The 26,248-nt window shown below is 39.1% G+C and overlaps 1 protein-coding gene across 12 annotated transcripts in view; it reads right to left on the bottom strand.

Moving 5' to 3' along the window:
* Positions 1-26,248, bottom strand: part of NHSL1 (NHS like 1) — a 192,674-nt gene that overhangs the window by 20,499 nt on the left and 145,927 nt on the right. For 8 of the 12 annotated variants that reach the window (XM_060753456.2, XM_060753446.2, XM_060753451.2 and 5 more), the window contains exons 2-4: positions 24,484-24,636; positions 7,226-7,353; positions 3,796-3,867 (exon numbers count right to left, since the gene is read on the bottom strand). In XM_060753456.2, the coding sequence (XP_060609439.2) occupies positions 3,796-3,867; positions 7,226-7,353; positions 24,484-24,636 (353 nt within the window). The remainder of the gene's footprint in view (positions 1-3,795; positions 3,868-7,225; positions 7,354-24,483; positions 24,637-26,248) is intronic. The other 4 variants (XM_060753447.2, XM_060753452.2, XM_067466459.1 and 1 more) reach the window with 1 other exon arrangement.

The following is a 26,248-nucleotide window of genomic DNA, read 5'->3' as shown; positions in this document are numbered from 1 at the left end:
TATCAGATAATGCAACTTCAGACTTTGATATGTATGAGTTAATTTTTGACTAGAGATCGGAGTGCTTGAAATTATAACATAACTTGCATCCTCTGCTTTTCTGATGATTTGAAAATATTCTTCAAAGCAAAATGCAAATAGCACAATGGGTTAAACCCTTCTGCTGGCAGGACTGAAGACTGACAGGTCAGAGGTTCAAATCCGAGAAGAGAATGGATTAGCTCCCTCTGTCAGCTCCAGCTCCCCATGCGGGGATATGAGAGAAGCCTCCCACAAGGATGGTAAAACATCAAAACATCCAGGTGTCCCCTGGGCAACATCCTTGGAGACGGCCAAATCTCTCACACCAGAAGCAACTTGTGGTTTCTCAAGTCACTCCAGACACACACACACACACAAATATGATGATTGGATGCTGACCTTAGTTGATTCAGCAGGGACATTTTTTTTATAAGAAATGTGTTTTTGTATTAAAATACATCTATAAATTTTGTCATGCAACAAAATCACTACAAGGTAACTCCGCTTCCTCTTTTGTTTGTACTTCCTTATTTTGAGAGAAACACAGAACATGAACATTACAAAGCAGTATTATTGTATTCAATCAAAGGACCATTGCAGTGATGAGATTCTCAAGCATTAAGTAGAACATATTATGACTATACTATAGTATACTTACTACAAGAGGAGAAAATAAGAAAGCTTTTTGCCCATTTCACAGGTCCAGAGTATATTCTACAGATATGACTTGAACAAAATAGGAGACAATGCAATTGCTAGATTAAGAAATCTCCTGTAAGATTTTATTTTCAAGTCCCACAGACAGAAAGATAAGCTAAAATATTATGCAACTGTGATCTATCTTTTAAAAGTTTGCCTTCCTTAAACTTCCAAAGAGGGTTTTCCTAAAGCATGGTGCTTGGTCATGACAAGCCCCACTAACCTATTTTTTATCTGGTTGGCTGACACTGTCAAAATAAATAGCTGTCATGTTATGTTGACCCTGTGTTGTATCCCCAAACCTAGCTGCCATAAGCCAGTTACCAGGGGCACTCTGGACATGATAAGAGACGAAGATGGAAATGGATGCCCCAGGATTTTCCCCTTTTTCAAGGAAAAAAACATTTCTTAAAAGCAGCTGTAACATAAAACACTGGTCAGGAAGATGACAATAGAGAGAGAGGGAACATACTGGAAGTAAAGCAGCCATCCAGCCAATAAATAGAGCAAATAAAGTTATTCTGATAAAGCATTATTTTATTTTTTTGCTTAAATCTCTCAAAGATTTAATGTTTACTACATTAAATATTTTAATTTCATTAGCCCAATATTCTTTAGCCAAGTAAAAAGAACTACTTGGGGAGGCAAATGGTGGTAGAAAGTGGCCAGACTGGAATTCTTGTTACCTAGGATCCTTTTAATTTAATTTGATCACATTATTTTACTATACTTATCTGTGGGGATAACAAAATTTCAAATTTTAGTTCTTCATATTGATTAGCTTCGTTGGCCATGTACCAGAAGACAGAATGGCACAGTTCTTGTCTCAAAGTAAGCCTGAATGAACAAAGTGGAACTTCCACATACACATAAGATGATTCTATTAATTTACTTGATTCAGTGAATGCACAAAAAAGTATAGACTTACTACAAAAGAGACAAAATCGTTAATTTATTTTCTAAATGTTCCTTTCTAAGGCTATATTTACGATATACACTTTTCTCTTTTCAAAACATTCAGATATCCCAAACTTTCGGATGACAATTTGGTCTATTTATACTTCACTTGCAATAAATATAGAATCTATGATTCTATGATTCTAAATGCAATGAACAGAAAACCGCTATTAGTAGAAATTGCTGTTTGACTTATGGCAACCCTATCCCTGGGTTTGCTTGGAAAAAATTATTCAGAGGAGGGGTTTGCCATACATTTCTCTCAAAAATGCAATGGGATAGGATCTGCCAAAAGTCAGCCAGAAGGTTTCCACGGCTGAGAAGATCTGAACTCTCTCCCAGAATGCTAAACCAACACTCGAACCACTACACCACTCCAGAAATGGAGGGAAGGTGTTGTTCTTTCTAAGATGTAAAAATAAGACTTATTTCAGTTCCTATTTATTTTTTACATTCCTTCTTCTAAGATTACACCTTCAGATAATGCTTTATTAAGTTCAAACAATGAGAAGGCAAAACAAAAAGAGTATGTGTGTGTATTTCCAGATAAATGAATACAATTACATTTTGTTTTATAAAATTGTATGGAGTCTATCCTATCAGAGATGTATTAAGAGACTGCTCTTCTCCCATATATTCTGCACAAGATCCTTTACTACAGAGAGTAGGGCATGCTGTTCCATATCTGCAGTATTATGTAGTTCCTTCCCCACCCAAGCAACTAACTATCTGGCCCTGGGGGTGCTAATACCTTTACTGACCAGAAAATGCAGACATGCCATTTCCAACTGCACTTCCTCCAAAGAGTATGCAAAGGGATCTTGCGGTCCCTTGGAGATTAGCTAAGAGGACAAAGTTGCTAGCAGAAATCTATGAAATCAAAGGAAGTTTCTAAGGTGCAATAATGGCATGTCTGCATAGACTAACACGGCTATGTTTTTGAATATTGCAGATGGGGCAAGACAAATTAGGTTACTCTACTGGATCTTCAGCAACTCATTGGAAATTCAGAATTATCTCATTTCTCTTCTGCTGGCTGGTGAATCGAAGCTAGAATAAGCCTCCTCTAGTCACTGCTCTGTTTTCCTCCCTCAGCTGGTAAATGGCCATGTCAGTGCCCTTGGGGCATGACAACTGCCTTGAGGAGGGTCTTGGACATGAGCTACTGAAGAGTTTCTTATGGGGCATCCAAAACAAGATGTGCACACATGTAAACTTGAGTTACATATGGACATGACTCCAGAAGAATTTTATCTCTTACATATCTTTGAAGACAGTGTCTCTCTTCAAATGTTTAGTTAAAAGTATGTTCCTCACTCTGCTGCATTTTGCAAAACACAACCAAAACCCAGGAAATGCCTGAGAGAAAAGAGAATTTTATTTCTTTGTTTATCCTGGAAATATGTCTTGCAGAGTCAGCTCTGCAGGGTGGTCCTTTTATGCTGGAGAATTATAACTATCACGTGTATTGATTCTTAGGGTAAAACAAACCAAATACACCAATAATTGTTTTTCATTTCAAATACATATAACTTGTAGCATTCAATAAATTACTGTGCAGTACGCAACACACACTATGGTACTAATCTAATTTATGAGAAAGTTCAGAATGGTTAAGATTATTAATTTATTTATTTACTCTATTTATATCCTTCCTTTCTCTACCCCGAAGGAGACACAAGGCAGTTTACAAATGGCAACTATTCGATGCCTTTAGAAAACAAACAATTAAATACATTTAAGTTAAAATTTTAAAATTAAATTAAAGCATGTAAACATTATAATCACCAATAAAATCACGTTAGATTACTAACTTTAGTATATTACAAACACATAATACACAATTTCATGGGCAGCTAGTGTTAACAAAATACGTTGTTAAAAAATAAGTTTGTTCATTAAGTATCCAAATAAGAGTTCCCAGCTGCCAACAGAGGCGGTAGCAATTATGAAAATAGTACTATTGTTATTATAATATTTGTTTTGCGCAAAGAAAAAAGCAGTAGTATGTGCAAGTTCAAAATAAAAGCACAAGTCAGACTCGAGGTTATTGCAATATGATAGCTACATCAAGCTGCAGATATTACAGCTGGATGAGCCCAGTTTTGGGCTAGATACCTTGATTTTCCATGGAATCAAACAACAGCAGGCATTAAGGCAAGACTGAGGGAGGCAGTCTAACAGACTAGACTGTTGAGTGAGAGAGAAAAAGAAAGTGAATGAGTGGCAAAGAAAGGGAAATGGGGAACACACACACAAATAAAAAGACACAACAGACAAAGTATATATAATAAGCATAGTAGGCACAATTTCAGAAAGTAGATAAAAGTGGCCACCTGAAAATGCATTTTTTTGATGTAAAACAAATGGGTTTGTGGTGAAGAAAGAACCAGGAGGACAAAGAGCATTACTGGGATGTCATGTTTTAAATAAAGGGACATTGGATAAGAAAAGGAATGAAAAACAGCACATGAAGTGAATTCCTGATGGGGAAAAGCACACAGTGCCTAAAAACTACCTTTACATTTCAGTTCTATACAGAGTTGAAATTGTAAAGATAACCTTTTGACACCTTGCAATTCAATAAGAGGCTACCAGAAAAAAAAATACTGCTTTCAAGCTATGAACTTGAATTGTGGCCAATTCTCATACTGAAAAATGGCTCCATGCAATGTGTCTCTCTATCTGGGCCAAGGAATACCTTTGTGGGTTGAGTGACAATTCATGAACAAAACTAAGATGCATGACAATTCATGAATCAAAACAAAAACCTTCCAAGGTGTGGATCATCTTTGGTCCAACCAGACTATTATCTGTCTAGCCAGGACATTCTAAGCTTTCTAGGCTTCAAATGTTAAATCCTTCATCCACCCATCTGTTACCTTCTTACCTAATGTAGCAGCATAGTCAATAATAACAGCCAGGAAAGTAATGCCTCCTCGGATGGCAAAAAGGAAGAACTTCCAAAGCTATCTCTTACTCCTCAAGATCTTTTCTTAAAAATGTGTTAAATATTGATTACTCTATGTACTCATGTATAAGTCTAGAAATTTTAGTCAGAAAATCAATGAAAAAGCTGGATTGACTTACCCATGTGTCAATGTAACAATGGTACCTTAACTCTTATATTTTTAAAAAGGAAGCACCCCTACCTCTGTGTACAATGGCAAAAAGAAAATCCCTTCTGAGAGGACCTAAAAGAAGCACCAACCTCGTCAACTCTTTTTGCCACAGTTCTGCTTCTGTTCTTTTTGAATGCCTAGAGTGGGAAAATGGTGGTAACGAGGGGACATTGGTATCTCTCTCTCTACAGAATGATCCTTGACTTATCATTATCAAAATCCATAATTTTGGCCCCAAAATCTGTCCTCGACTTATATATGAGGCTGACGTAAATGAATATATATGATACTTCTTTCAGAAATCTCCTCAGCTCCATGCATTATTCCATCTCCAAATGCCAGATTTACAGAAGGAGAATGAGGTTCCTCATCTCAGAAGGAGAGCAATGCTGTTAGAACACAGCCATGCAGCCTGGAAACCACACAACCCTCCAGTGATTCTGGCACTGAAAGCCTTCGACAATATAATTTAACAGTCATTTGGCAGAAAAAAAGTTTATTTGCCAGACAAAAGTGATCGTGTTTTGAGTGCTATAATATTAAACAGGAATGGGCAAACTTCGGTCCTCCAGGTGTTTTGAACTTCAACTACCACAATTCCTAGCAGCCTATACAAATTGTGTGAGTTGAAGCCAAAACACCTGGAGGGTCAATGTTTACCCATGTCTGATATTAAGCAATGTGATACTAGGTATGTCTACAATCTCCCATTTTTTCAAGTCATCACACTGCTCCTTAGTAACACAGACATATAATTTTAATTTCTCTTCAGATTATAATGATGCCCTCAAATTTAATATCTTAACATTTGTCCAAGTTATCTTTTCCATTTCAAAGAAAACAAGGTTACAAAGCAGCCAGGAAGTACTGGGTTACAGAGAACTTCATATTCCATCCCACTCCCAGAAAAGTGCCAGTTCAGAAATTAGCTAAGACAACATGTTTACTGTAAATTTAAACTGACTGAATTCTAGACAGATTGACTTGAAAGTAATCCACTACAGTTCTCCAAGTACAAATAGCCTGTGCATGTAACCGCAGACTTTAGGGGATCATGTTGCATGCCGGGCTGAGGATACCACTGAGTCCTCCAGTAGTATCTTCATGCTCACTGTTTTTAAAGTACGGTGTCAGTACTTCAGGATTAACAGGGACAGGTTGCTTGTTTGTTTGTTTTTGTTGTTGTTGTTGTTGTTTTTAAATAAGCTACAATGGCCACTTTGTCTCTGTTTCTTTGCATGCATTCTGTTTCTTCCAGGGAAACTGAAGCATTCAAATACTGCCATCCTGATTGAATGGTAGCAAATCTTCGGGCTAACTTGAGAAAAAGACAGGCTAGTAATGATTGAGTTGTGACTGTGCATTGTGAATTTGCAAGGTGGAAAGATAAAGAGATAATCAGAAATGATGTGCAAATGAAGGGAGGGGGGAGTGCAAGGAGAATGGCCATCAGAAATGGAGGACTTTGGGATTGGGCAAAAAAGAAGAAGCAGGACATTAAGAGAACAGATGGAGCCATAAAAGTGTAGAAGTATGGAAAATTATTTATTATTTATTTACAGTAATTATATACCTCTTTTCTCACCCCTGGGGAGACTCAAAGAGGAAAACAAAGTCAGTGAAGCCACATAAAGGAGAAAGAGATATTTTGGCTACAGGAGCAGGGAGGAAAGATTTGTGGGGTAAAATTGTTGGCAATGAAAAAGATAAACCTTGCCTTAAAAATCAGCTCTACAAAAGGAGAAAGAATTTGTGATTCTTTTCCGTCCAATTCTGCTTTGCACATATAAATGGCAAATAAGGAACAGGTGAAGTAGGAGTAACCTTGCCATTACCTTTTGCAATATCCCCAAAGGTGGGGGTAGATTCCAAGACCCCTTGTGGAACCATGAATAATAATGAGCTCTATATGTTGACTATACATGGGCCAGAGGTATATCATAGAATTGCACTGGAGGGCTTAAGAGAAGCCCACATATACTTCCAGTAGAGAATACATTTTGGAGTGTGGATAAGTGAAATTGCTGATATTGAGTTCACAGATAAGGGGGTCGTATTATATTTCTATGGCTAAAACACAGGTTCCAAATGAGATCTGAATGTAAATGCTATATAAAGCAACAATGATTCCATTTTCTATTTGTTCACAGAAGGAACACAACCTAATCAAACGGTTTTTTTTAAACCAGTGAGTGCCTTTGCCTGGAACATTGCCAAGGATGTTGTTAATTTCCTCTGTAAATTGAGCAGCATTATAGAACCTAAAGTTCATGTTTCCAAGACAGCATGGCCTTTAAGATTCAGCATACCATTTTACAACATGGAACAGAACAGATGTGTCTTTTGCAATTCTGCAGTTTTATGTTGAATCCGTTTTAGATTATCTGTGCAATGTACAATATCTCACTGTGTGCCAATTGCCTTACCTTTGGTTCAATTTCTTCGTAATCATCTTGGTAACTTCCACAGATTGCACTAGAAGAAGACGAGAAGGTTGGACCCTGAGAATAATACTGAGAACTTCTGTAGCCATCTCTCCTGAGCTTGTCACATTCTGCAGATAGTGGAGAAACGATAAGAAAAAAGACAACATTACATTTCTTGTCACTATACACACTCTACAGCAAAAATGGAGAAAGAGTGGTACAGTATTTGGTCTGAATTTGCCAACATACTGCTACCACAATTCAATAGTATCTTAATTATAGCACTTTCTAGTGTGCATCAGGAAGTTAGGGTCACATACACTCCCACAAGTGATCTCTTTCATCACTCCCAATGGGAAGCCCAGAGTGTCACTTGCAGAGGTGTCACTTCTGAGTAGTACAGTTATGTTGGTGGTGGCACCATCTCCAATTTGGGAAACTGTGTTTCAGTAGTGGCAAAACAGCGTGTGGTAGAACGCCTGGGCAACACCTTGAGGTGCAAAATGGTTGTGCTTCCCACCATATGGCAAAGTATGAAAACAGATCTGTAGGAAACTTCATCTCATTTCAGATGACTCTGGGGGGGAACGTGACTAGATCTCCGGAGAATAAGGGGTCCACCGATTTGAGACCAAGATATACCTCCAAGCTACTGTGGCCTCATACTCCTTTTCCGGAAATAAAACAAACTACATGTTGCCCCGAGTGGTTGAACATGCACAAATCCAATGTAAAATCATACTACTTATTTTTGACATTAATACTGAAATCAGAAATATATGCAGAAAGTCTTAGGAAGAGCAGAAATCTCTGACTGAATGAATTCTACATTACAACTGGATATATGTTTTACTGATTTAATGCATTCACTTCCCAGTTTCTTATTAAAGCTCAATGGACTACTACAAACTTGCCCCCAAAAAACCTAAATTGTATTCTTCATCAGGCACATGCCAATCACTCATTGGAAAAATGACCCAGGACATCCAAAATGGTGTATTTAGAAATTAAAGCGGTATTTACTGAATATACAACAACAGAAAGCATGTGCTAACTATAAATTATGCATATATTTCACAGCGGAAGCTGTCAAAATAGAAAGGCAGCCATCTTCTTTGATGTGTAGTCTGGATGGACAGATGGTTGTCTACTGCACCATTTAGATGGAAAATTGTTACTAACACAGGTAAGGGATGCTTATTCATCAGTCTGGTAGACTTCCATAATATGCTTAAAACCTGAGTAGGGATGCCTCTTACTACTGAAGCACCATCTGCTAGGCGGTTTTGGTACAAGACGAGTCAAGCCAACTTCTCTGCATGTGGGTACAAACAGCCACTAGAACATTACTCTCCTTCCCATGGTAATATAGGCGAGCCAAGTATCAATTAAAACATAAAACATAATTGGGTCTTTCTCAAACACATCAGGAATTGCTGATATACTTAAACTCAATATGAAAACAAAACAATATTTCCAAGCAATTTTGGATCAATATCCTTAGCATTTAAGTTGGCTAAAATCCCATCAATTTCTGTAGCTGCTTTCCAAATCTCCACCTTCTTGCTTAATTGATATTCAGTGAAATCCCACTGAAGAGTAACAGACGCTGGAACATAAGGGGAAAATGAAATCTTCAAGATGTTGGTGAACAGATCAATCGTGCTAGTTTGCTTCTATTATCTTTCAAAAATTTATGATGAAAAAGAAAAAAATACGAATTACAACATGAATATGACAGATTTAATGAGGAGATATAATGCAAACCTCAATATAGTTGAGAGGGTGTCAAAGGTACTTCAGGGGGATGGTATCAAGCACAAAATCATATGTTAGCAGATAAAAAATTGTACCTTCATTTTAAAACTCCCTTTCCCAATAACATAGTATGATGGCAAAGAAGTCATTAATTCTGTGAAACAAAATACATAATGCTGCAAGAACAGTATTTGGGGTATGTGTGTAATTCACTGCACGTTTAAAATTATATAGAATGCATGGTTTCATCAACATACAAATAATTTGTCATTATTATATCAGTTACATAAAAGTAACAGTCAAATAATAAGTTGCAAAACAAAGGTCTTACAGAGTTAGCAACTAAAGCACATGCTATGTGGGCAGCCAAATACAGTCAGCTGAAATCATATGAACACGACAAAATGGTTAAATGTACAATATACTGCATTTCTGTCATTTTACTGATCACAGAGATAACACTCAAATTATAATATGCCTTCAAGTCACCTGTCCATCACAACAACCTATGCATTTCATAGGTTTTCCTAGACAAGGAATAAGAGGTGAATTTATTGTGAATTTTGAATTGTTTTGGAAGCTACCTTAGGACCCATTCTGGGAGAAAGGTGGCCTATAAATGCAATACATTTTCATTGCCATCCTCTTAATGTAGCCCACACCAGCTGATATTTCCTGATGGTTTTCCTTCCAAGTAGGAACCAGACCTGACTTTGCTTAGCTTCAAATAATTGCTTAGCTTCCAATACACTTCTGTCCACGTTTCCTTGTTTTTTAAAGTCATGTGTGTTACAAATCTAACATCTTAAGCAGTTTGACAATGTCTAACAGAGACACAGTTCTTCTAAGAAGAGATAATATTTGTTGGGTAATTGGCCATCTCTACAATACAGTTTCTTTTGTAAGCCATGCCTATAAAATTTGGAGGGTGGAGAGAATCACTACTGGTCACAATTTAACAATGCACTGAGGAGCCCCCATTGGTACAATGGGTTAAACCCTTGTGCCAGCAGGACTGAAGACCGACAGGTCAGAGGTTTGAATCCAATGAGAGCATGGATGAGCTCCTCTGTCAGCTCCAGCTCCTCATGCGGGGGACATGAGAGAAGCCTCCCACAAGGATTTTGGTAAAACATCAAATCATTCGGGCGTCCCCTGGGCAATGGCCTTGCAGACGGCCAATTCTCTCACACCAGAAATGACTTGGAGTTTCTCAAGTCGCTCCTGACACGAAAACAAACAATCAAAAAACTATGCACTGGGAAATATATGTGATGACAGGTCACAGAGATCAATACCACACCACCATATTTACTTGAGTGTAATGCGCCATCGAGTGGAATGTGCACCTCAATTTTGAAGAGGGGGATTTGCCTTTGCCTTCACTTGAGAATCAAAGTGTGTGATGTACCCAAGGTCATTCAGGGAGTTTCCATGGCTAAATGGGGATTCGGGCTGTAAGCCAACAAGGCTCACATATGAAAGGAAATATCAGGGTTTTTTTTTAAAAAAATGTTGAGTAGTTCAATCAAAGTACAATCAGGAAACAGATGTTTCATTCTGCCTTCCAGAAGATCTATAAAACTAAAACTGTAAGCCCAAGGTTTCTGTAACCTAAATATATTTATCAAATCTTACTGCTCACTGGCAATCAAACCAGTATGCTTCCACAAAAGCAAGCAGGCGTGCACTATGGCTGTTCCTAGAAACAGAAAGGCTCTTTTTGTAAAGAGCAGAAACTGAATCCCACCTGGAAAAGATAGATTTTAATTGAAGTGATCTGAATACAGGGCAGTGCCAATTTTTAAATTCAAAGGTGCAGGGTTATTTTAAACACTTTCACATCAGTATCTCTCATCTCCTGAGCTCATCGTGTTACATGGCTACTTATCTCTTTTAAACACTACAGGAAACTGAGAAGTCCTAGAAAAAACCTCAGCAGTTTCTGGGCTTCAAAGCCAGCCTTTGTTAACACAGAGACAGCATATTGCAGGTGGTATAGACTGTATTAGCAGGAAGAACCTTTTACAAGATCAAGAAGATTACGCAGAAGGACACTGAACATCACCTACAAAAGTGAAAAGGTAGGCTTTAAAAGTCATCTGACTCCCTTTCCCTACTGTTCAGGGACTTTTTAGTGAAAAGCTCATCTGCTAGCCTTTATACACATTATCTATATAAATAAAAATGTAATGTTCGTTTGTAGGATTAACAGAACTCAAAAACCACTGGACGAATTGACACCAAATTTGGACAGCACACACCTAGCAACCCAATGTATGTCCTTCACTAAAAAAAATGGATTTTGTCATTTGGGAGTTGTAGTTGCTGGGATTTATAGTTCACCTACAATCAAAGAGCATTCTGAACTCCACCAACGATGGAATTGAACCAAACTTGGCACACAGTTCTCCCATGACCAACAGAAAATACTGGAAGGGTGTCCTTTGGTTTTGGAGTTGTAGTACACCTACATCCAGAGATCACTGTGGACTCAAACAATGATGGATCTGGACCAAACTCAACACGAATACTCAATATGCCCAAATGTGAACACTGGTGGAGTTTGGGGAAAATAGAATCTTGACATTTGGGAGTTGTAGTTGCTGGGATTTGTAGTTCGCCTACAATCACAGAGCATTCTGAACCCCACCAACAATAGAATTGGTCCAAACCTCCCACACAGAACCCCCATGACCACCAGAGTAGGTCACAGCAATACGTGGCAGGGGATGGCTAATATATATATATATATATATATCACTTGCATATCACCAAATTATCTAAGGTCCTCAAACTAAGGCCTGAGGGCCGGATACAGCACTCTAAGGTCATTTACCCAGCCCTCGCTCAGGGTCAACCTAAGTCTGGAATGAATTGAAAGCACACAACAACAACAACAATAATCCTATCTCATCAGCCAAAAGCAGGCCCACACTTCCCACTTAAATACTAATAAGGTTATATTTGTTAAAATTGTTCTTCATTTTAATTATTGTATTGTTTTTAAGTGTTTGTTTGTTTTTTTGCACTACAAATAAGATATGCATACTCCACACAGGAATTCATTCATCTTTTGTTTTTGTTTTTTCAAATTATAATCCGGCCCTCCAACAGTTTGAGGGACTGTGACCTGGCTCTGCATCAAAAGACCAAGTTTGAGGACCCCGGAACTAAGGTATTCTCTTGAGGCCCCTTTCACACATACCTGGAGTCATGTGGTAGTTAATGACATCACAGATGAGTAGAAACATCAGCTGTAACAAAATGGATGATGGATGATGTTCTGTCCAAGTGGAGAGAACACATAAACAAGCCTTAAAACGTGTCTACATTGCTATCTTCCCACATATTTATAGGAGAAAGCATTGGTTGCTCCACACTGGAAAGTTTTGTCACAATAGTGCAAAACCTGAAATCACATTAGATCACAGAAGTTCTCACCCAAGACTCAGATGCCTTATGACCTTATTATGTTACACAGCAGATCATGAGATTATTATGAGGGAACACGCCTCTAGAAATGTTGTAATTCAAAGTCTAAATATAGAGTCACTGCTTTAAATTAGTCTGCTAAAAGAAAGAGGATATTATTTACATTTCAAAAGACAACACAAGTCACATGATACTTTTAAGGCTGAAGTGCCCCTTTTTTCCTTTTTGGAGGAGGAAATTACTTAATAAAGAACAAACTGACATTTGAAAGGGGGCAGGAGAGAGCAAGACAAAAAGGAGAGGAATGACTAGTTTTCCCTCCAGCTCTTAGGAATTACTGCCAATTTTGTGGATTTTGATGTTTGAATCTACTTGATTCATCTGGTTGTTTGCCAGTTCTAAGAAATGTACTGAAGGCTCAGATACATGAATTTCTGGTTGAACTTGGCCATCATATATTTAAGAAGAAAAAAAAACCAGATCAATTGCAGATCTTTCATTATTAGTATTAGTATTTTCTTTTAAGAACCCTGCATTGAAAATCCAGGGCTGCTTGATGTTTTTTTAATAGATATACGCTGGTGGCACAGTGGGTTAAAACACTGAACTGCTGAACTTGCTGACTGAAAGGTCAGCGGTTTGAATCTGGGGAGCAAGATGAGCTCCTGCTGTTAGCTCCAGCTTCTGCCAACATGCAAATGTGAGTAGATCAGTAGGTACCATCTCAGTGGGAAGGTAACAGCGCTCCATGCGATAATGCCGGCCATATGACCTTGGAGGTGTCTATGGACAACGCCGGCTCTTTGGCTTAGAAAATGAGATTAATACCTCCCCCTAGAGTTGGACACAACTAGACTTACTGTCAAGGGGAAACCTTTCACCTTTATACATCCTTCTCTTGAAATTTGATAACAGCCATAAAGCCAAACCAAAGTTAACTATTTCGCAGAAAGCCATGGGGTGTATCTCTTTTCCTCTGCCTCAAGAAAAACCATTTTACTAGAATTCCAGACGGGAATTAAAAAGCCAGCTGGCTTATGATGATATCTCCTGGCACACTGATAGGCAAGGCAGATGGATTCACACAGAGAGAAAATCCCGAGGGTGGAGGAGGAGAAGAGGTGAAAGAGTATGTAGGAGTTGTCATTCTGACAGGATCTCTGCAGCAGGTGAAGAATGGAAAGCTACAGAGCAACAAACAGTGTCAGTATGATCCACTCACCCAAGTCAAAATGCACAAAACCCAAAGACAGAAATGTATTTCGAAAAAGGAATTAGAAACCCTCAGAAAGCATCCCTCCAGACAGGAAAAATGAGATAGCAAGAGCACAAAACTAACCATTTATGAATAGTTTTTATGAGATCCAAAAACTGCTCAAGTTGCCACTTGCCTAAGCACACTCTCATCAACCATCAGAGATTGAGGGCTGCAACATACCCCTGTATTATATAAGTTTTCAAATGACCATGATGGGTGGGAGCAATTTCACCACATTTATGACCCTCTCTGAACCATTTTAAACCCAAGAGAAACCATTTTTCCAACATAAAAAACAGTTTCTAGCAAACAGGAGACTGCAGCATGTTGTCCTCCTTTACAAAAAAAAAGGGGGGGGGGGGGAAGAGAACTTGACCCAACTACTGACCCAGTTAGCTGGACATCAATATCATGATAGTAAAAACTGAGAAAACCAAGCCCTATGAGGAATAGTTTATGGAGCTGGCTATGTTAAGGCTGGGAGGTAGTGTGAAGGCCATCTTTAAAAATCTAAATCACATAGAAGAGAGAGAAACTTGTCATCTGCAGCTTAGCAAGAGAAATTTCAATTGATTCAAATTGCCAAAAAAAGAGAGAAAGATATTGCATCTAAACATCAGGAAAAACTTCTTGACAGTAAGAGTTGTTCAACAGTATAGCATGGTAAACTATCTTTTATTGGGAGATCTAGAATAGAGGAACTTTATTGTCATTGCACATTGTACAACGAAATTAAATGCTTTCCCCAGCACTCATCACAAAACACACACACACACCTATCACTCCACACTCCAAACATCACTGCACAATCCCAAAGCCACATTCATGCGAAACCATGGAGTTCAATATAGTTACAGTTCTAGGATAAAAGCCATATTTCAGTCTGTTTGTCCTTGTCTTTGACACTCTGTACTGTCTGCCAGATGGTAATAACTCAAAACAAGAATATGCCGGATGAGATGGGCCCTTAAAAATGTTCTGAGCTTTCTTAAGGCTGCGGGACTTAAAAGTTCTTCCAAAGAGGGTGAGAGCAACCAACAATTCGCTGTGCAGAAGTGGTGACCCTTTGGAGCGCCTTCCAATCTGCCACTGTGCAGTTATCAAACCATGTGCAGATGCAGTAGATTAGGACATTCTCTATAGCACAGTGGAGAAAGTTGCCAGCAGCTTTTCATTGAGTTGTTGGTTCCTTAGAAGTCTCAGTCTCTGCTGGGCCCTGCTAGCCAATGCTGCTGTATGAATGACCCAGGTAAGATCCTCTTTAACAGACACACCCAGGAACTTAAAACTGGCCACTCACTCCACGTGGTCTCAATTTATGACCAAGGGCTGAATTTCTGGTCTATTCGTTCTGTAGTGGTCATCTCTCAGAAGAACGTAAGCTTTGTTTTACTGCATGGCCAAGAGTTGACTAGAGGCCTTTGAGGGACCTTCTAATTGTATGATTCTAGGGGCGCATCCAGACAGCCCCTTTATTGCAGAAACTTCTGGGCAACCAGGAAAACCCTGGTGTGTGGCGAATTAATTAGCTAGTGGATTTATTCCGTGCCTTCTTGGACACCACTCCCACAGTTTACCAGACACCACTCCCACAGTTTACCGGACTACATTAGTCTGGAAAACTGTGGGAATCCCAACCCCCTCTCCCAAAGCCCTAAAACCCATTTTAAAAGTAAGGAAAACTTACCCAGCCTCCAATAGAGTGTTGCTGGAGCTGTCCCGGTGTGTAGAAATGACACACCAGGAGAGCCGGGGGGGGGGGGGGGGGATCACTCCCCCCCCCCCCATCTCCTGGCTCGTCATTTCTAAGCACCGGGAGAGCTCCGGTAACACTCTACTGGAGGCCCAGTAAGTTACTTTTAAAAGGGGTTTTAGGGCTTTGGGGGCGGGGGGTGGGTTGAGTTTCCAGGTGTTCTCCCGGACCAGTCCCGGAAGAATATCTGGACACCTACCCAAGAAAGCGCATGCTTTCTGGTGTGTGTGTGTGGATAGGGGCCCAGAAACATCGATGTTTTTTAAACACAAATGCTCCTGCTATAAAAGGCTGTGTGGAAGCGCCCTAGGATCCAATCCAAAAGTCAACTCCTTCATCACTTAATGTTGGAAAAAGTGTTATTCTAGCCATGAAGAGTTGAGGCATTTCTAAGATGTGTCAGAATTGTCTGCAATACCACTAGAACATTTTGGGGAAAACATTTTGGAGGGCTCTTAAGAGCTAGCCCTGCATATAGTAATTAACCCCTTTCTAACTCTGAGAGTAATATTGTAGGCCACAGTTTATCTTTTCTATATTTTTCCTAATTATTCTCAGACACGTCAATTGATTTAGGCACCAAGGAGACTGAACTCTTTCTGAGACGGCAGCAATACTATCAACTACATTTCACAAATTAGACCAAATAAAAAATTGGAAATTAATGAAGTTTTAACATAAATTTTAAATCTATTGAATGTATTGTGAATGCTACAGAGGTACAACATACCTGGCACAGCATCTAGTTTCCAGAGTTATCCAGTTCATAGCATGACTTCTTTTTTAAAAATGGGAACTCTTTATGCCCTGATATAAGATCTATTTCTGTCTCACAATCTAAATAAGGCAAGTGCCAGCCTTTGAACCACACAAGGAGGCATTCAGGCTTGGAATGGGACCTATTTTTACAGATAAGAAGTCCCCTATCAGCCACAGAACTGGGCTGTCACAAGGGCTGCTTGATGTCAAGCTTAGTTTTAAAATGATACTGGAAAGCCAACCCATTGTAGCTCTTAGACTCTTGCTGAAAAACAGCCAGCATGGAATATAAAGCAGGTTCATGAACTTTATCCATAATACAGTTCAGTGCGATTCTGAAAAGAGAAACCCCTTCATTGCTTTTTTTCACTGAGTCAGGAATTCCAACAGATGTACCGCCAAAGCAGATTAACTAAAGTATGTTTGGTTTAACAGAATCTAGCTGATTTTACTAATTCCAACTTGCCATAATATTACGCTTCTTCCATCATTAAATCATCGGGACAACAGAAGAATAATTGTCTACAGAACAGTTTTCCCCTGCAATAACTGAGCTCTGTGCATTGGCTCTTGATGCTAAAGAGCTACACAGGCATGGAAGAACCAGGCAATGCAGGAAACACACACCTTTTTTTAATTGTTACCAAATAAGGAAGTAAATGTTACATTTTAAAAGTAATTTTAAAATTACTTCAGAGATTCAGCTTCATTGGCATCCAGTTCTTTTTTTTTTCTTTTTCTTTTTGGTCGTGTTAGGAGCGACTTGAGAAACTGCAAGTCATTTCTGGTGGGAGAGAATCACCTGTCTGCAAGGACATTATCCAGATGTTTTGATGTTTTACCATCCTTGTGGGAGGCTTCTCTCATGTCCCCGCATGAGGAGCTGGTGCTGATAGAGAGAGCTCATCTGTGCTCTCCCCAGATTAAAAAATGTGACCTGTCTGTCTTCAGTCCTGCTGGCACAGGGATTTAACCCACTGTGTCACCGGTAGCTCCATCCAGTTCTGATATTTGATGTATCATTTAAGCAATGGCAGAAAGACCTAAGTTTGTATGACAAGTGAAAAAATTGCTGTTACTTATATACTCATTTGTAAGTCAAATATAGGCTGAGGTCAGATTTGGGGACCAAATAATAGGTTTGCTTTGACTGATGGTTAGATCAAAGGCAAAACTAAGGGACATGGACTGAACAAATATTTTCCTCTTCTTTTTAAATAAACATAAGAGAGAACATAATGAGGAAAAAATAAAGAGAGCGGGAGAGTCTGTTTATTTAAGGGGTTACAATGGGGGTTTAAAGTGGTTTCCAACTGGTAAGGAGGTCAGGAAAAGTTGTATTTTATCACCCAAACTGTTGGAGCCACACTTGTGCCTGCTGAGCTGCTGTCCTGAAAGTTGGCGGTTTGAATCCAGAAGACAGGGTGAGTCCCCATCTCTCAGCTCCAGCTTTCCATGCGGGGACATGAGAGAAGCCTTTCATAGGATGGTAAAACATTCAGATGTCCCCTGGAAAATGTTCTAGCAGACGACCAATTCTCTCACACCAGAAGCAACTTGCAGTTTCTCAAGTCACTTCCGACAAGAAAAGAACCCCAACCTGTTTAGCTTGACTGTTGAGCATATAATTAGGATTAGACTCAGAAAAAGGATGCATGACAACTGGATGAAGGAACATCAACAACTTAAGATATGCGAATGACACCATGCTACTTGCAGATGGCACTATACTACTTGGAACAATGTTAAAGAAAGAAACCCAAATTAGCTCCAAGTAAATCAAGATAACAGTGCTGAGAGTTCCCAACAATGATCTGTTAAAAATTTCATTTGCAATGCTTATTTTCAGGTTTGTATCACCAGAAAGCCTGTTGAGTTACCTGACTCATGCTGATAGTGACTTTCCTGGAATTTTTTGGTTGAAAAAAAAAAAAGGTGAGAACCCAAGACAAAGGAAGTGTTTAGGTATGTGAAGGTGTTGTTACCCCTAAATTGGTTTGTCACACCAAAGTACTCCTTCTCTTTTCTTTTTGAACAAAGATATGTGTATCTAAATTAACAAATTGTATGTATTTGCAATGGGAAAAATGAAACAGGAGCCAGCAATACATTACACTCAACCACACCCCCAGTTTGCTGTATTTCAAGTTTCTTCTCCCTCTCATCCCACCCCATAACAAATATATAGAATCTGTTGATTCAAATCTCTGTTTCTTTGTATCAAACCACAGCTGCTTTGAGATTTTTGTTCCTTTGTTCAATATTGGAAACAAACTGCTTCAGTTCCAAAATTGTAACAATATCTTCTAAACTATAACATATACAACATCTTGACTTGTTAGGCAGAATCTAGAATTTAAATTTAAAACATACATAGATACTTCTTTTGCTGACTGAAAAGAAACTGAAATATAAAATCTATGGGTTGTTGTGTGTCTTCCGGACTGTATGGCCATGTTCCAGAAGCATGTTTTGCCTGCATCTATTGGCAGGTTGTGAGGTGTGTTGGAAACTGGGACAATTGGGTTTATATATCTGTGGAATGTCCATGGTGGGAGAAAAAACTCTTGTCTGTTAGGCAAGTGTGAATGTAGCAAATGGCCACCTTGATTAGCATTTAATGGCCTAGCAGTTTTCAAGATCTGGCTTCTTAATGTCTGTGGGAATCCTTTGTTGGGAGGTGATTAGTTGGCCCTGATTGTTTCTTGTCTGGAATTTCCCTGTTTTTGAGTGTTGTTCTTTATTTATTGTTATGATTTCAGAGTTTTTTTTAATACTGGTAACCAGATTTCATTCATTTTCACGGTTTCTTCCTTTCTGTTGAGAACAAAGAAATGCTGGCCCACTCTAACAACTACCATGTCAGACTACACAGAGAAGCCATTGAAATCCACAAGCATGTGGACAATTTCAACAGAAGGCGAAATGTAAGGACAGAATGCTTCTGGAACATGGCCATACAGCCTGGAAAACACAACAACTCAGTGATTCCAGTCATGAAAGCCTTCAACAATACATAAAATTTATGCTTTCACAAGCAGCAAGCAGCCTCCGCAGTTATATAAGTAGTTATCCCATATTATCAATATGGATCAGTAGGATCTTGCACTTTCACTCCCAAGATGGCTTGCATATGAAAAACTAGGTCATGTTTCAGACCACAAACGAGTAAGATGTTATTTTCATGTTCTGTTCTACTCTGAAAGTGATTCATGTTCTATTTGTTCAAACCTTCCTAAGCAGTCTCCCCAGACATGTCTCCCTGAGAACAAGCATTATCAAATGAGATGAAAGACTATAGAGCACAGACCTACCCACTTAGAAACACATTTTCCAAAAAGTGATTGTGCAGACATTGTCCAAGCCAAGATTTAGTGGCATTCGTATCACATTATAAGGCTACTCATGTAAGAATGTATTTCAGAAGGCTGTGCACAGTGAAAAGTGTTGTTGTTTGCCTTCAAGTTATTTCCAATTTATGGCAATCCAAACATGGTTTCTTGTCAAGATCTTGTTCAGAGAGTTTACTCACTGCAATAACTACAAGTCTAAAGATAGGACTATAAAATTAGGATTCTGAATTTTGCTCATCTAACCAATTCATATAAAAACATACGTATGACTGTGTCTACAGAAACTTTGAAAATAATAACACCTAATACTGTAACCCTTCCCCCTTAATCCAAATTCAAAACCAACTCCCTGTACAGAAGTAAATGCTTCAGGTACTTGTCTTTTGATTTGTTTTAAATCAGATCTCTATTACAAAACAAATAAATAAAGACTTTAAAATGCCACATAACAGTTCATAATATGTAAAACTATATCTGAATTCATGTATCTCTGGGGGTCCTCAAATTTCAAGTGAGATTTGAGAAGTCTCTGGAGCTACAGCTCTTAGCTGTGCTTGGCTTCCTCTTCTTCTTTCTTATGATTGCTTAATAAACTTCTGAAGTTCTTCCTCTTCCAAGGAAGAATGGAAAAGTGATGAATGTGTGATACAGTCCTATTTAATATATCGTACTTGTTTTATTTTATTATTTATTTATAAACTCTAAACGGTTCCAGCCCAGCTTACCTGTCCAAACATTATCTCCCTCTACGAACCCCCAAGGACCTTAAGATCATCTGGAGAGACCCTGCCCTCAGTCCTGCTGCCATCACAATCACATTTGGTTGGAATGAGAGAGACAGGGCCTTCTCGGTGGTGGCCCCTCGGCTGTGGAACCCACCCCCCCCCCCGAATGAGATCAGATCTGCCCTCTTGCTCATGACTTTCTGGAAGAACCTCAAACCCTGGTTATGGGATCAAGCATTCGCAGAATAGATTGTTTTGATGGATTGTTTTTAGCTGATGGCAATGGATTGATTTGGAAGATGACGTGAAATGGCGAATGGTTTTAATGTATTTATAATTGTTTTTAATGTATGCTAAGTGTATTTTATGTTTTGTTTTTATTGTTCGGCACCAATTGGTGGCTGTTGGTAGCCTTCCTGAATCCCTCTTTGGAGCTGAGAAGGACGGGATAGAAATGCTCCAAATAAATAAATAATTTATATCCTGCTCCTCTCCCAATAATGGGACTCAAGGCAGCTTAGAAGAAAACAACAAGCTTCCTTTCGTGTTCATTATAAAGTTTGAAACAGTCATATTTTTCAGGATATCTTTGCTGCCACAAATTCATCATTTAAAATCTATTTGGCAAGATGAATCTTGGCTAGAAGTGAACTGACTGACTACATCATGAGTGACGGTCATATTAATGAACGCATGTGGCACTCATTCTTACACTATCACAGCCTGTATTACAGTCTTAGAGCACTGGTTCTCAACCTATGGGTCCCCAGATGTTTTGGTCTTCAACTGCCAGAAATCCTAACAGATGGTAAATTGACTGGGATTTCTGGGAATTGTAGGTCAAAACACCTGGGAACCCACAGGTTGAGAACCACTGTAAATGCATTGCCAATGCACTGTGTAGACCAGGATTGGCCAACTCTGGCAGATCCAGGAAGCAATTTTCCACTTCTTCGGGGGTCTCTGCAGGTTGCCTGTCCACCCCCAATAAATAAGGCATGTGGGAGCTGAACATCTTTTTTCACAGGAAAACCATATTTCCTAGAGTGTGGTTCTTTTTGTTTTAATATATTTCAAAGATACCCCGTTTTAGAGGAGGGTTGTGGTCTTTGACAATGAGTAGGGGGTGATGTGTTTTCCATGACCCACTTGTCTCCTTGGTCTAGATATTTTTGGCACTGACTAGATTCCATGTCTCATCAAGGAACAAACAATAATTATGCAGAAAATACATTCTGCCTAATTTTATTTGCTTAGTTCTCCAGAGCATCATTTGTAAGATGGGTGTTTGCCAAAGCCAATAACATATGGAGTGTAAATGACTTCAAGAAGTTAAAAAACCCAAAGGATAAACAGCAGGGAGAACTATCTTACCCACTTAAATGGAAAAAGAGAAAGAAAAGAACTCCCACAACAACCAACATTTATATCCTGTCTAGGGAACCAGGCAATTTAGTTGAACCATGTAGTATTTTGCTGTTTCTTTACTCCACTTTTTTTAGGTTGACAAGGAGCTTGTGTCTCAGCATTACGGTAAACTCTAGATAAAAACTGTTGTTCATATTAAACTGTTCCCTTCCGGTTTAACAGTCCTTTAATTGGACATATGATTAATACAGTAATCATCCAAGCATAATTAACCATCTGTAGGGGATGACCCATATTTCTCATCTGTATATTGACCCAATGAAACACAGTGAAAAAACAAAACAAAACACTATTTTATTTCTATATGGTTATGGAAACATGAATGAAGATATGCTGATTCAATTATTTCCCATTTGTTTTACACAGTTTAAAAATGCCCATAGGAATTTAATTCAAGCAAATGAATTATTTCTGCTTAGGCCAATTCTGGCACAAAAAAACATCTCCAGCTCCAGCCTACAAATCCAATGTCCCAATAATCTACCATAAGTAATGAATCATCACAAGCCCTCCAGCAACATCCCAGTGGCATCTACGTACATTGAGCATGAAGAATCAATATGGAGTGTATCACATGATAACAAAGAGCCTGCGTATCTGTTTATCCATCCATTTATCCAACTCTCTATGGCTAAAATTGGCCTCTTTAACATACTTATTAAATGTGAAATTGGATCAAGGTTAAAACGGAAACCACATCCAAGCTGCGGTAATAGAAAAAGCATTACCCACATCTCTCCTGTTTTATATATATTAATACTGGTTTACATCTTTATTCGATTGCGTTCATTATCCTGTGACCTAATCGGTTCAGACCAGGAGGGAAGGCATAGAGCTTGGAAAATTACAACACTCTAAATCTCCCAGCTAGCATGACTACTAGCTACTATTCAAATCTCAGGAAAGGTATCACTAGCCATTTACTCTTTTCCACATTTCTTCATTGAGCCCCACTTACAACCATTTTACCTCATCATAGTGATCATTCAAATGGAAGGATTACTCACGTTAACGCAATTATGCTTTTAAGCATATTTCCTGGTTTGGGCCTTAACTAGTATCAGATGGGTTGAATTAGTTCACGTCTTTGGTCTGAGGCTCCAAAGACTCTACTTCAAAATAATATACTACAGGCTCAAACATTGATGTCTATTCATTTAGCCCAAACTTCAGCCCTCCAGATATTTTGGACTTCAGATCCCAGAAATCCCAACTAGTTTACTGGCTGTTAGGAATGGTGGAAGTTAAAGTCCAAAACACCTGGAAGTCTGAAGTTTGTCCATGCCTGCACTAAAGCTAAATGAATAGAAAGCAATGTTTGATAAAATTGGAGCAAGAGTCAATGGCTGGTCAACTATAAGTTAAGGGTTCTTCTTATTTTTTTCCCTTTCTATATCTATTGCTCTGGCTTAAATCCGATGTAATATCTATGTTAACATACTTCTTCCTTATTCCTCAATTCTGCCCCTTGTTAGTAGCATATTTTGCTACAATATGAATACAAAAAGGGTTTTAAGTATAAGTAGTATACATCTGTGTGAAAACCATCTGGTAAGACACAAATGTACTTCAGTTATGGAGCAGAACAAACAGTTCTCTTACCAGGAAACTGAATATTTTTAATGTTCTGTATACCTACAGTGTAGAATCGATGTCTTTGTATACATGTGAAAAAGATCTTCGAGTCCTCGTGGATAACAAGTTAAACATGAGCCAACAATGTCATGCGGCAGCAAAAAAAAAAAAAAGCCAACAGGATTTTGGCCTGCGTCAATAGGAGTATGGTGTCTAGATCCAGGGAAGTCATGCTACTCCTCTATTCTTCCTTGGTTAGACCACACCTGGAATCCTGTGTCCAATTCTGGGCACCACAATTGAAGGGGGATGTTGATAGGCTGGAATGTGTCCAGAGGAGGGCAACTAAAATGATCAAGGTTCTGGAGAACAAGCCCTATGAGGAGCAGCTTAAAGCGTTGGGAATGTTTAGCTTGAAGAAGAGAAGGCTGAGAGGAGACACAATAGCCATGTATAAATATGTGAGAAGAAGTCATAGGGAGGAGGGAGCAAGCTTGCTTTCTGCTGCCCTGGAGATTAGGACTCGGAACAATGGCTTCAAACTACAGGAAAGGAGATTCCACCTGAACATTAGGAAGAACTTCCTGACTGTAAGAGCTGTTCAGCAGTGGAACTCTCTGCCCCGGAGTATGGTGGAGGCTTCTTTTTTGGAGGCTTTTAAACAGAGGCTGGATGGCCATCTGTCAGGGTGCTTTGAATGCAATTTTCCTGTTTCTTGGCAGCAGGTTGGACTGGATGGCCCATGAGGTCTCTTCCAACTCTATGATTCTATTTCTCTTATATTTGTTCTTGGACAATCACCATGCATTTGCACTGAGGAATTAATTCAGTCAGACATCACTTTAACTGGCATGGCTCAATGCTATGAGAGCCTAGGTTTTGTAGTCAGGTGAAGTAACAGCACTCCTTGGCAGAGAAGGATAAAGATTTTGTAAAACTGCAGTTCCCGCAATTCCACAGAACTGACCCCATGACAGTGAAAGCGGTGTCAAACTTCACTAATTCTACAGTGTAGATCCCATTGAGCTATAATGGAGATACGGTGAAAATATGTTTGCACTTGTTTTAAGATTTTTGCAGTTATAGTAATCTAATATTTTCTTAATATTGGTTTGAATTGTTTAAGAAACCCAAAAGGAGATAAGAGACCACAGAGACACACAGATAAATGCTGTATATGAGAAACGTTATTTCCAGTATTGTCAAATTCCTACCTCTCAGGACCGACTTCAGATTCAGCTTGGCTTGGCGATGCAGATCCTCCACACACGCTGGCCTTGAAGAAGGTAGAAACACATTTTCCTGCTGATGCCAGGGTGCAGTATAATGGACTGTCCATCTACTCTCTTCATCTAGATTGGAGACAGCTGTGAAGGAGACACCAAGACAGAATGCAATGTTGTTAGTAAACAAAAATATCAAAGTATTAAACTTGATAGACAGACATATGGAATGGGACGCAGACATATGGTGGCACAGCGGATCTAAACGCTGAGCTGCGGAACTTGCTGACCGAAATGTTGGTGATTCAAATTCGCGGAGCAGTGTGAGCTCCCGTTGATAGCCCCAGCTTCTGCCAACCTAGCAGTTCAAAAACATGCAAATGTGAGTAAATCAATAGGTTCCGCTCTGGCGGGAAGGTAATGACGCTCCATGCAGTCATGCCGGCCACATCACCTAGGAGGTGTCTATGGACAACGCTGCCTCATCGGCTTAAAAACTGAGATGAGCACAACCCCCCATAATCGGACTCAACTAGACTTTATGTCAAGGGGAAACTTTTACCTTTACCAATGGAAGGGGATGGGAAAATAGTTATTCCAAAAGATTGATTGCTTTTTAAATCATAACCACGGTATTTATTTATTTAAAGCATTTCTATTCCGTCCTTCTCACCTCGAAGGGGACTCAGGGCGGAGCACAACATATAAATAACAAACATTCAGTGTCGGGACATAGATAGACTATACACATACATAAGCATTAAAATCATTTATCTTGATGATAAAATCCACTATTTAAAACTGTCTCAAACATCTGCATCAAACTTGGTTGGCATGGTGCGGTTTCTTATTGCTGCCTTATTGCATTATCCCAAAGGGTTGGTCCCACAGCCAAGTTTTTTTTTTACCATCCTACTGAAGGACAGAAGGGAGAGGGTTGATCTAATCTTGCCAGGAAGGGAGTAATTTTGCCCCCCACTACTATTTATTGCTACAAATAGTGAGAGCACAGCCTGAAAAAAATACAAGATGTGTTTTTTTAAACGAAGCAATATAATACATAATAATTTACTATTACATGTTGCACAACACTTTTTTCTCATGCCACGTGTAAAAACTAATTGAAATATCCAGGTCTTCATATATTGAAAAAAAATAATAGACTGTGTTTAACTGTTTTCCCAAAGAAAGATGCTCTGCCATATTTGTACAACTCCTAATATATTTTTTCCAGGCCCTTCCCGCCTTAAGCTCCTGAAAAGATGGAGCTTCCCTTGAGATCTCAAGGGAAGCTCCACCAGTTGATCTCAGTGAATGTGAATGAAAATTTAACAAATCATTTCAGAATGCCAGATCATTTGGAGCTTTAAACTTTAAACATAGAACCTGGAATTCCACTGAAAGCAAACTGACTGTCAGTCCAAATGAGCAAAAACTGGAACAACATGCTCTCCATAGCTTACACTCCCTGAAGCAGATGTTCTCTGCCAGTTGTGTACAATGAATCAGCAGGAGGGTGGGACAAGCTGAGTAAAAGAGACAGAGAGAGCATGGAACTTTGTGGAATGTAGTTTGGGAAGGAAAGGAGCCCTGTGGCAGGGAAGTCAAAAGGCCCTGCCCTAAACTACATTTCCTGGAATTCCACTCTGCATCAGAAGGCTTCTCTCATGTCCCTGCAGCTGGAGGAGCTGGAGCTGATAGAGGCAGCTCATCCGCGCTCTCCGCAAATTCGAACCTGCGACCTGTCGTTCTTCAG

Source organism: Anolis sagrei, chromosome 1 (genome assembly GCF_037176765.1).
Source record: "Anolis sagrei isolate rAnoSag1 chromosome 1, rAnoSag1.mat, whole genome shotgun sequence".
Classification (NCBI taxonomy): domain Eukaryota; kingdom Metazoa; phylum Chordata; class Lepidosauria; order Squamata; family Dactyloidae; genus Anolis; species Anolis sagrei.
Note: the sequence above shows the minus strand (reverse complement) of the source record. Positions and strands in the feature narration are given on the sequence as shown.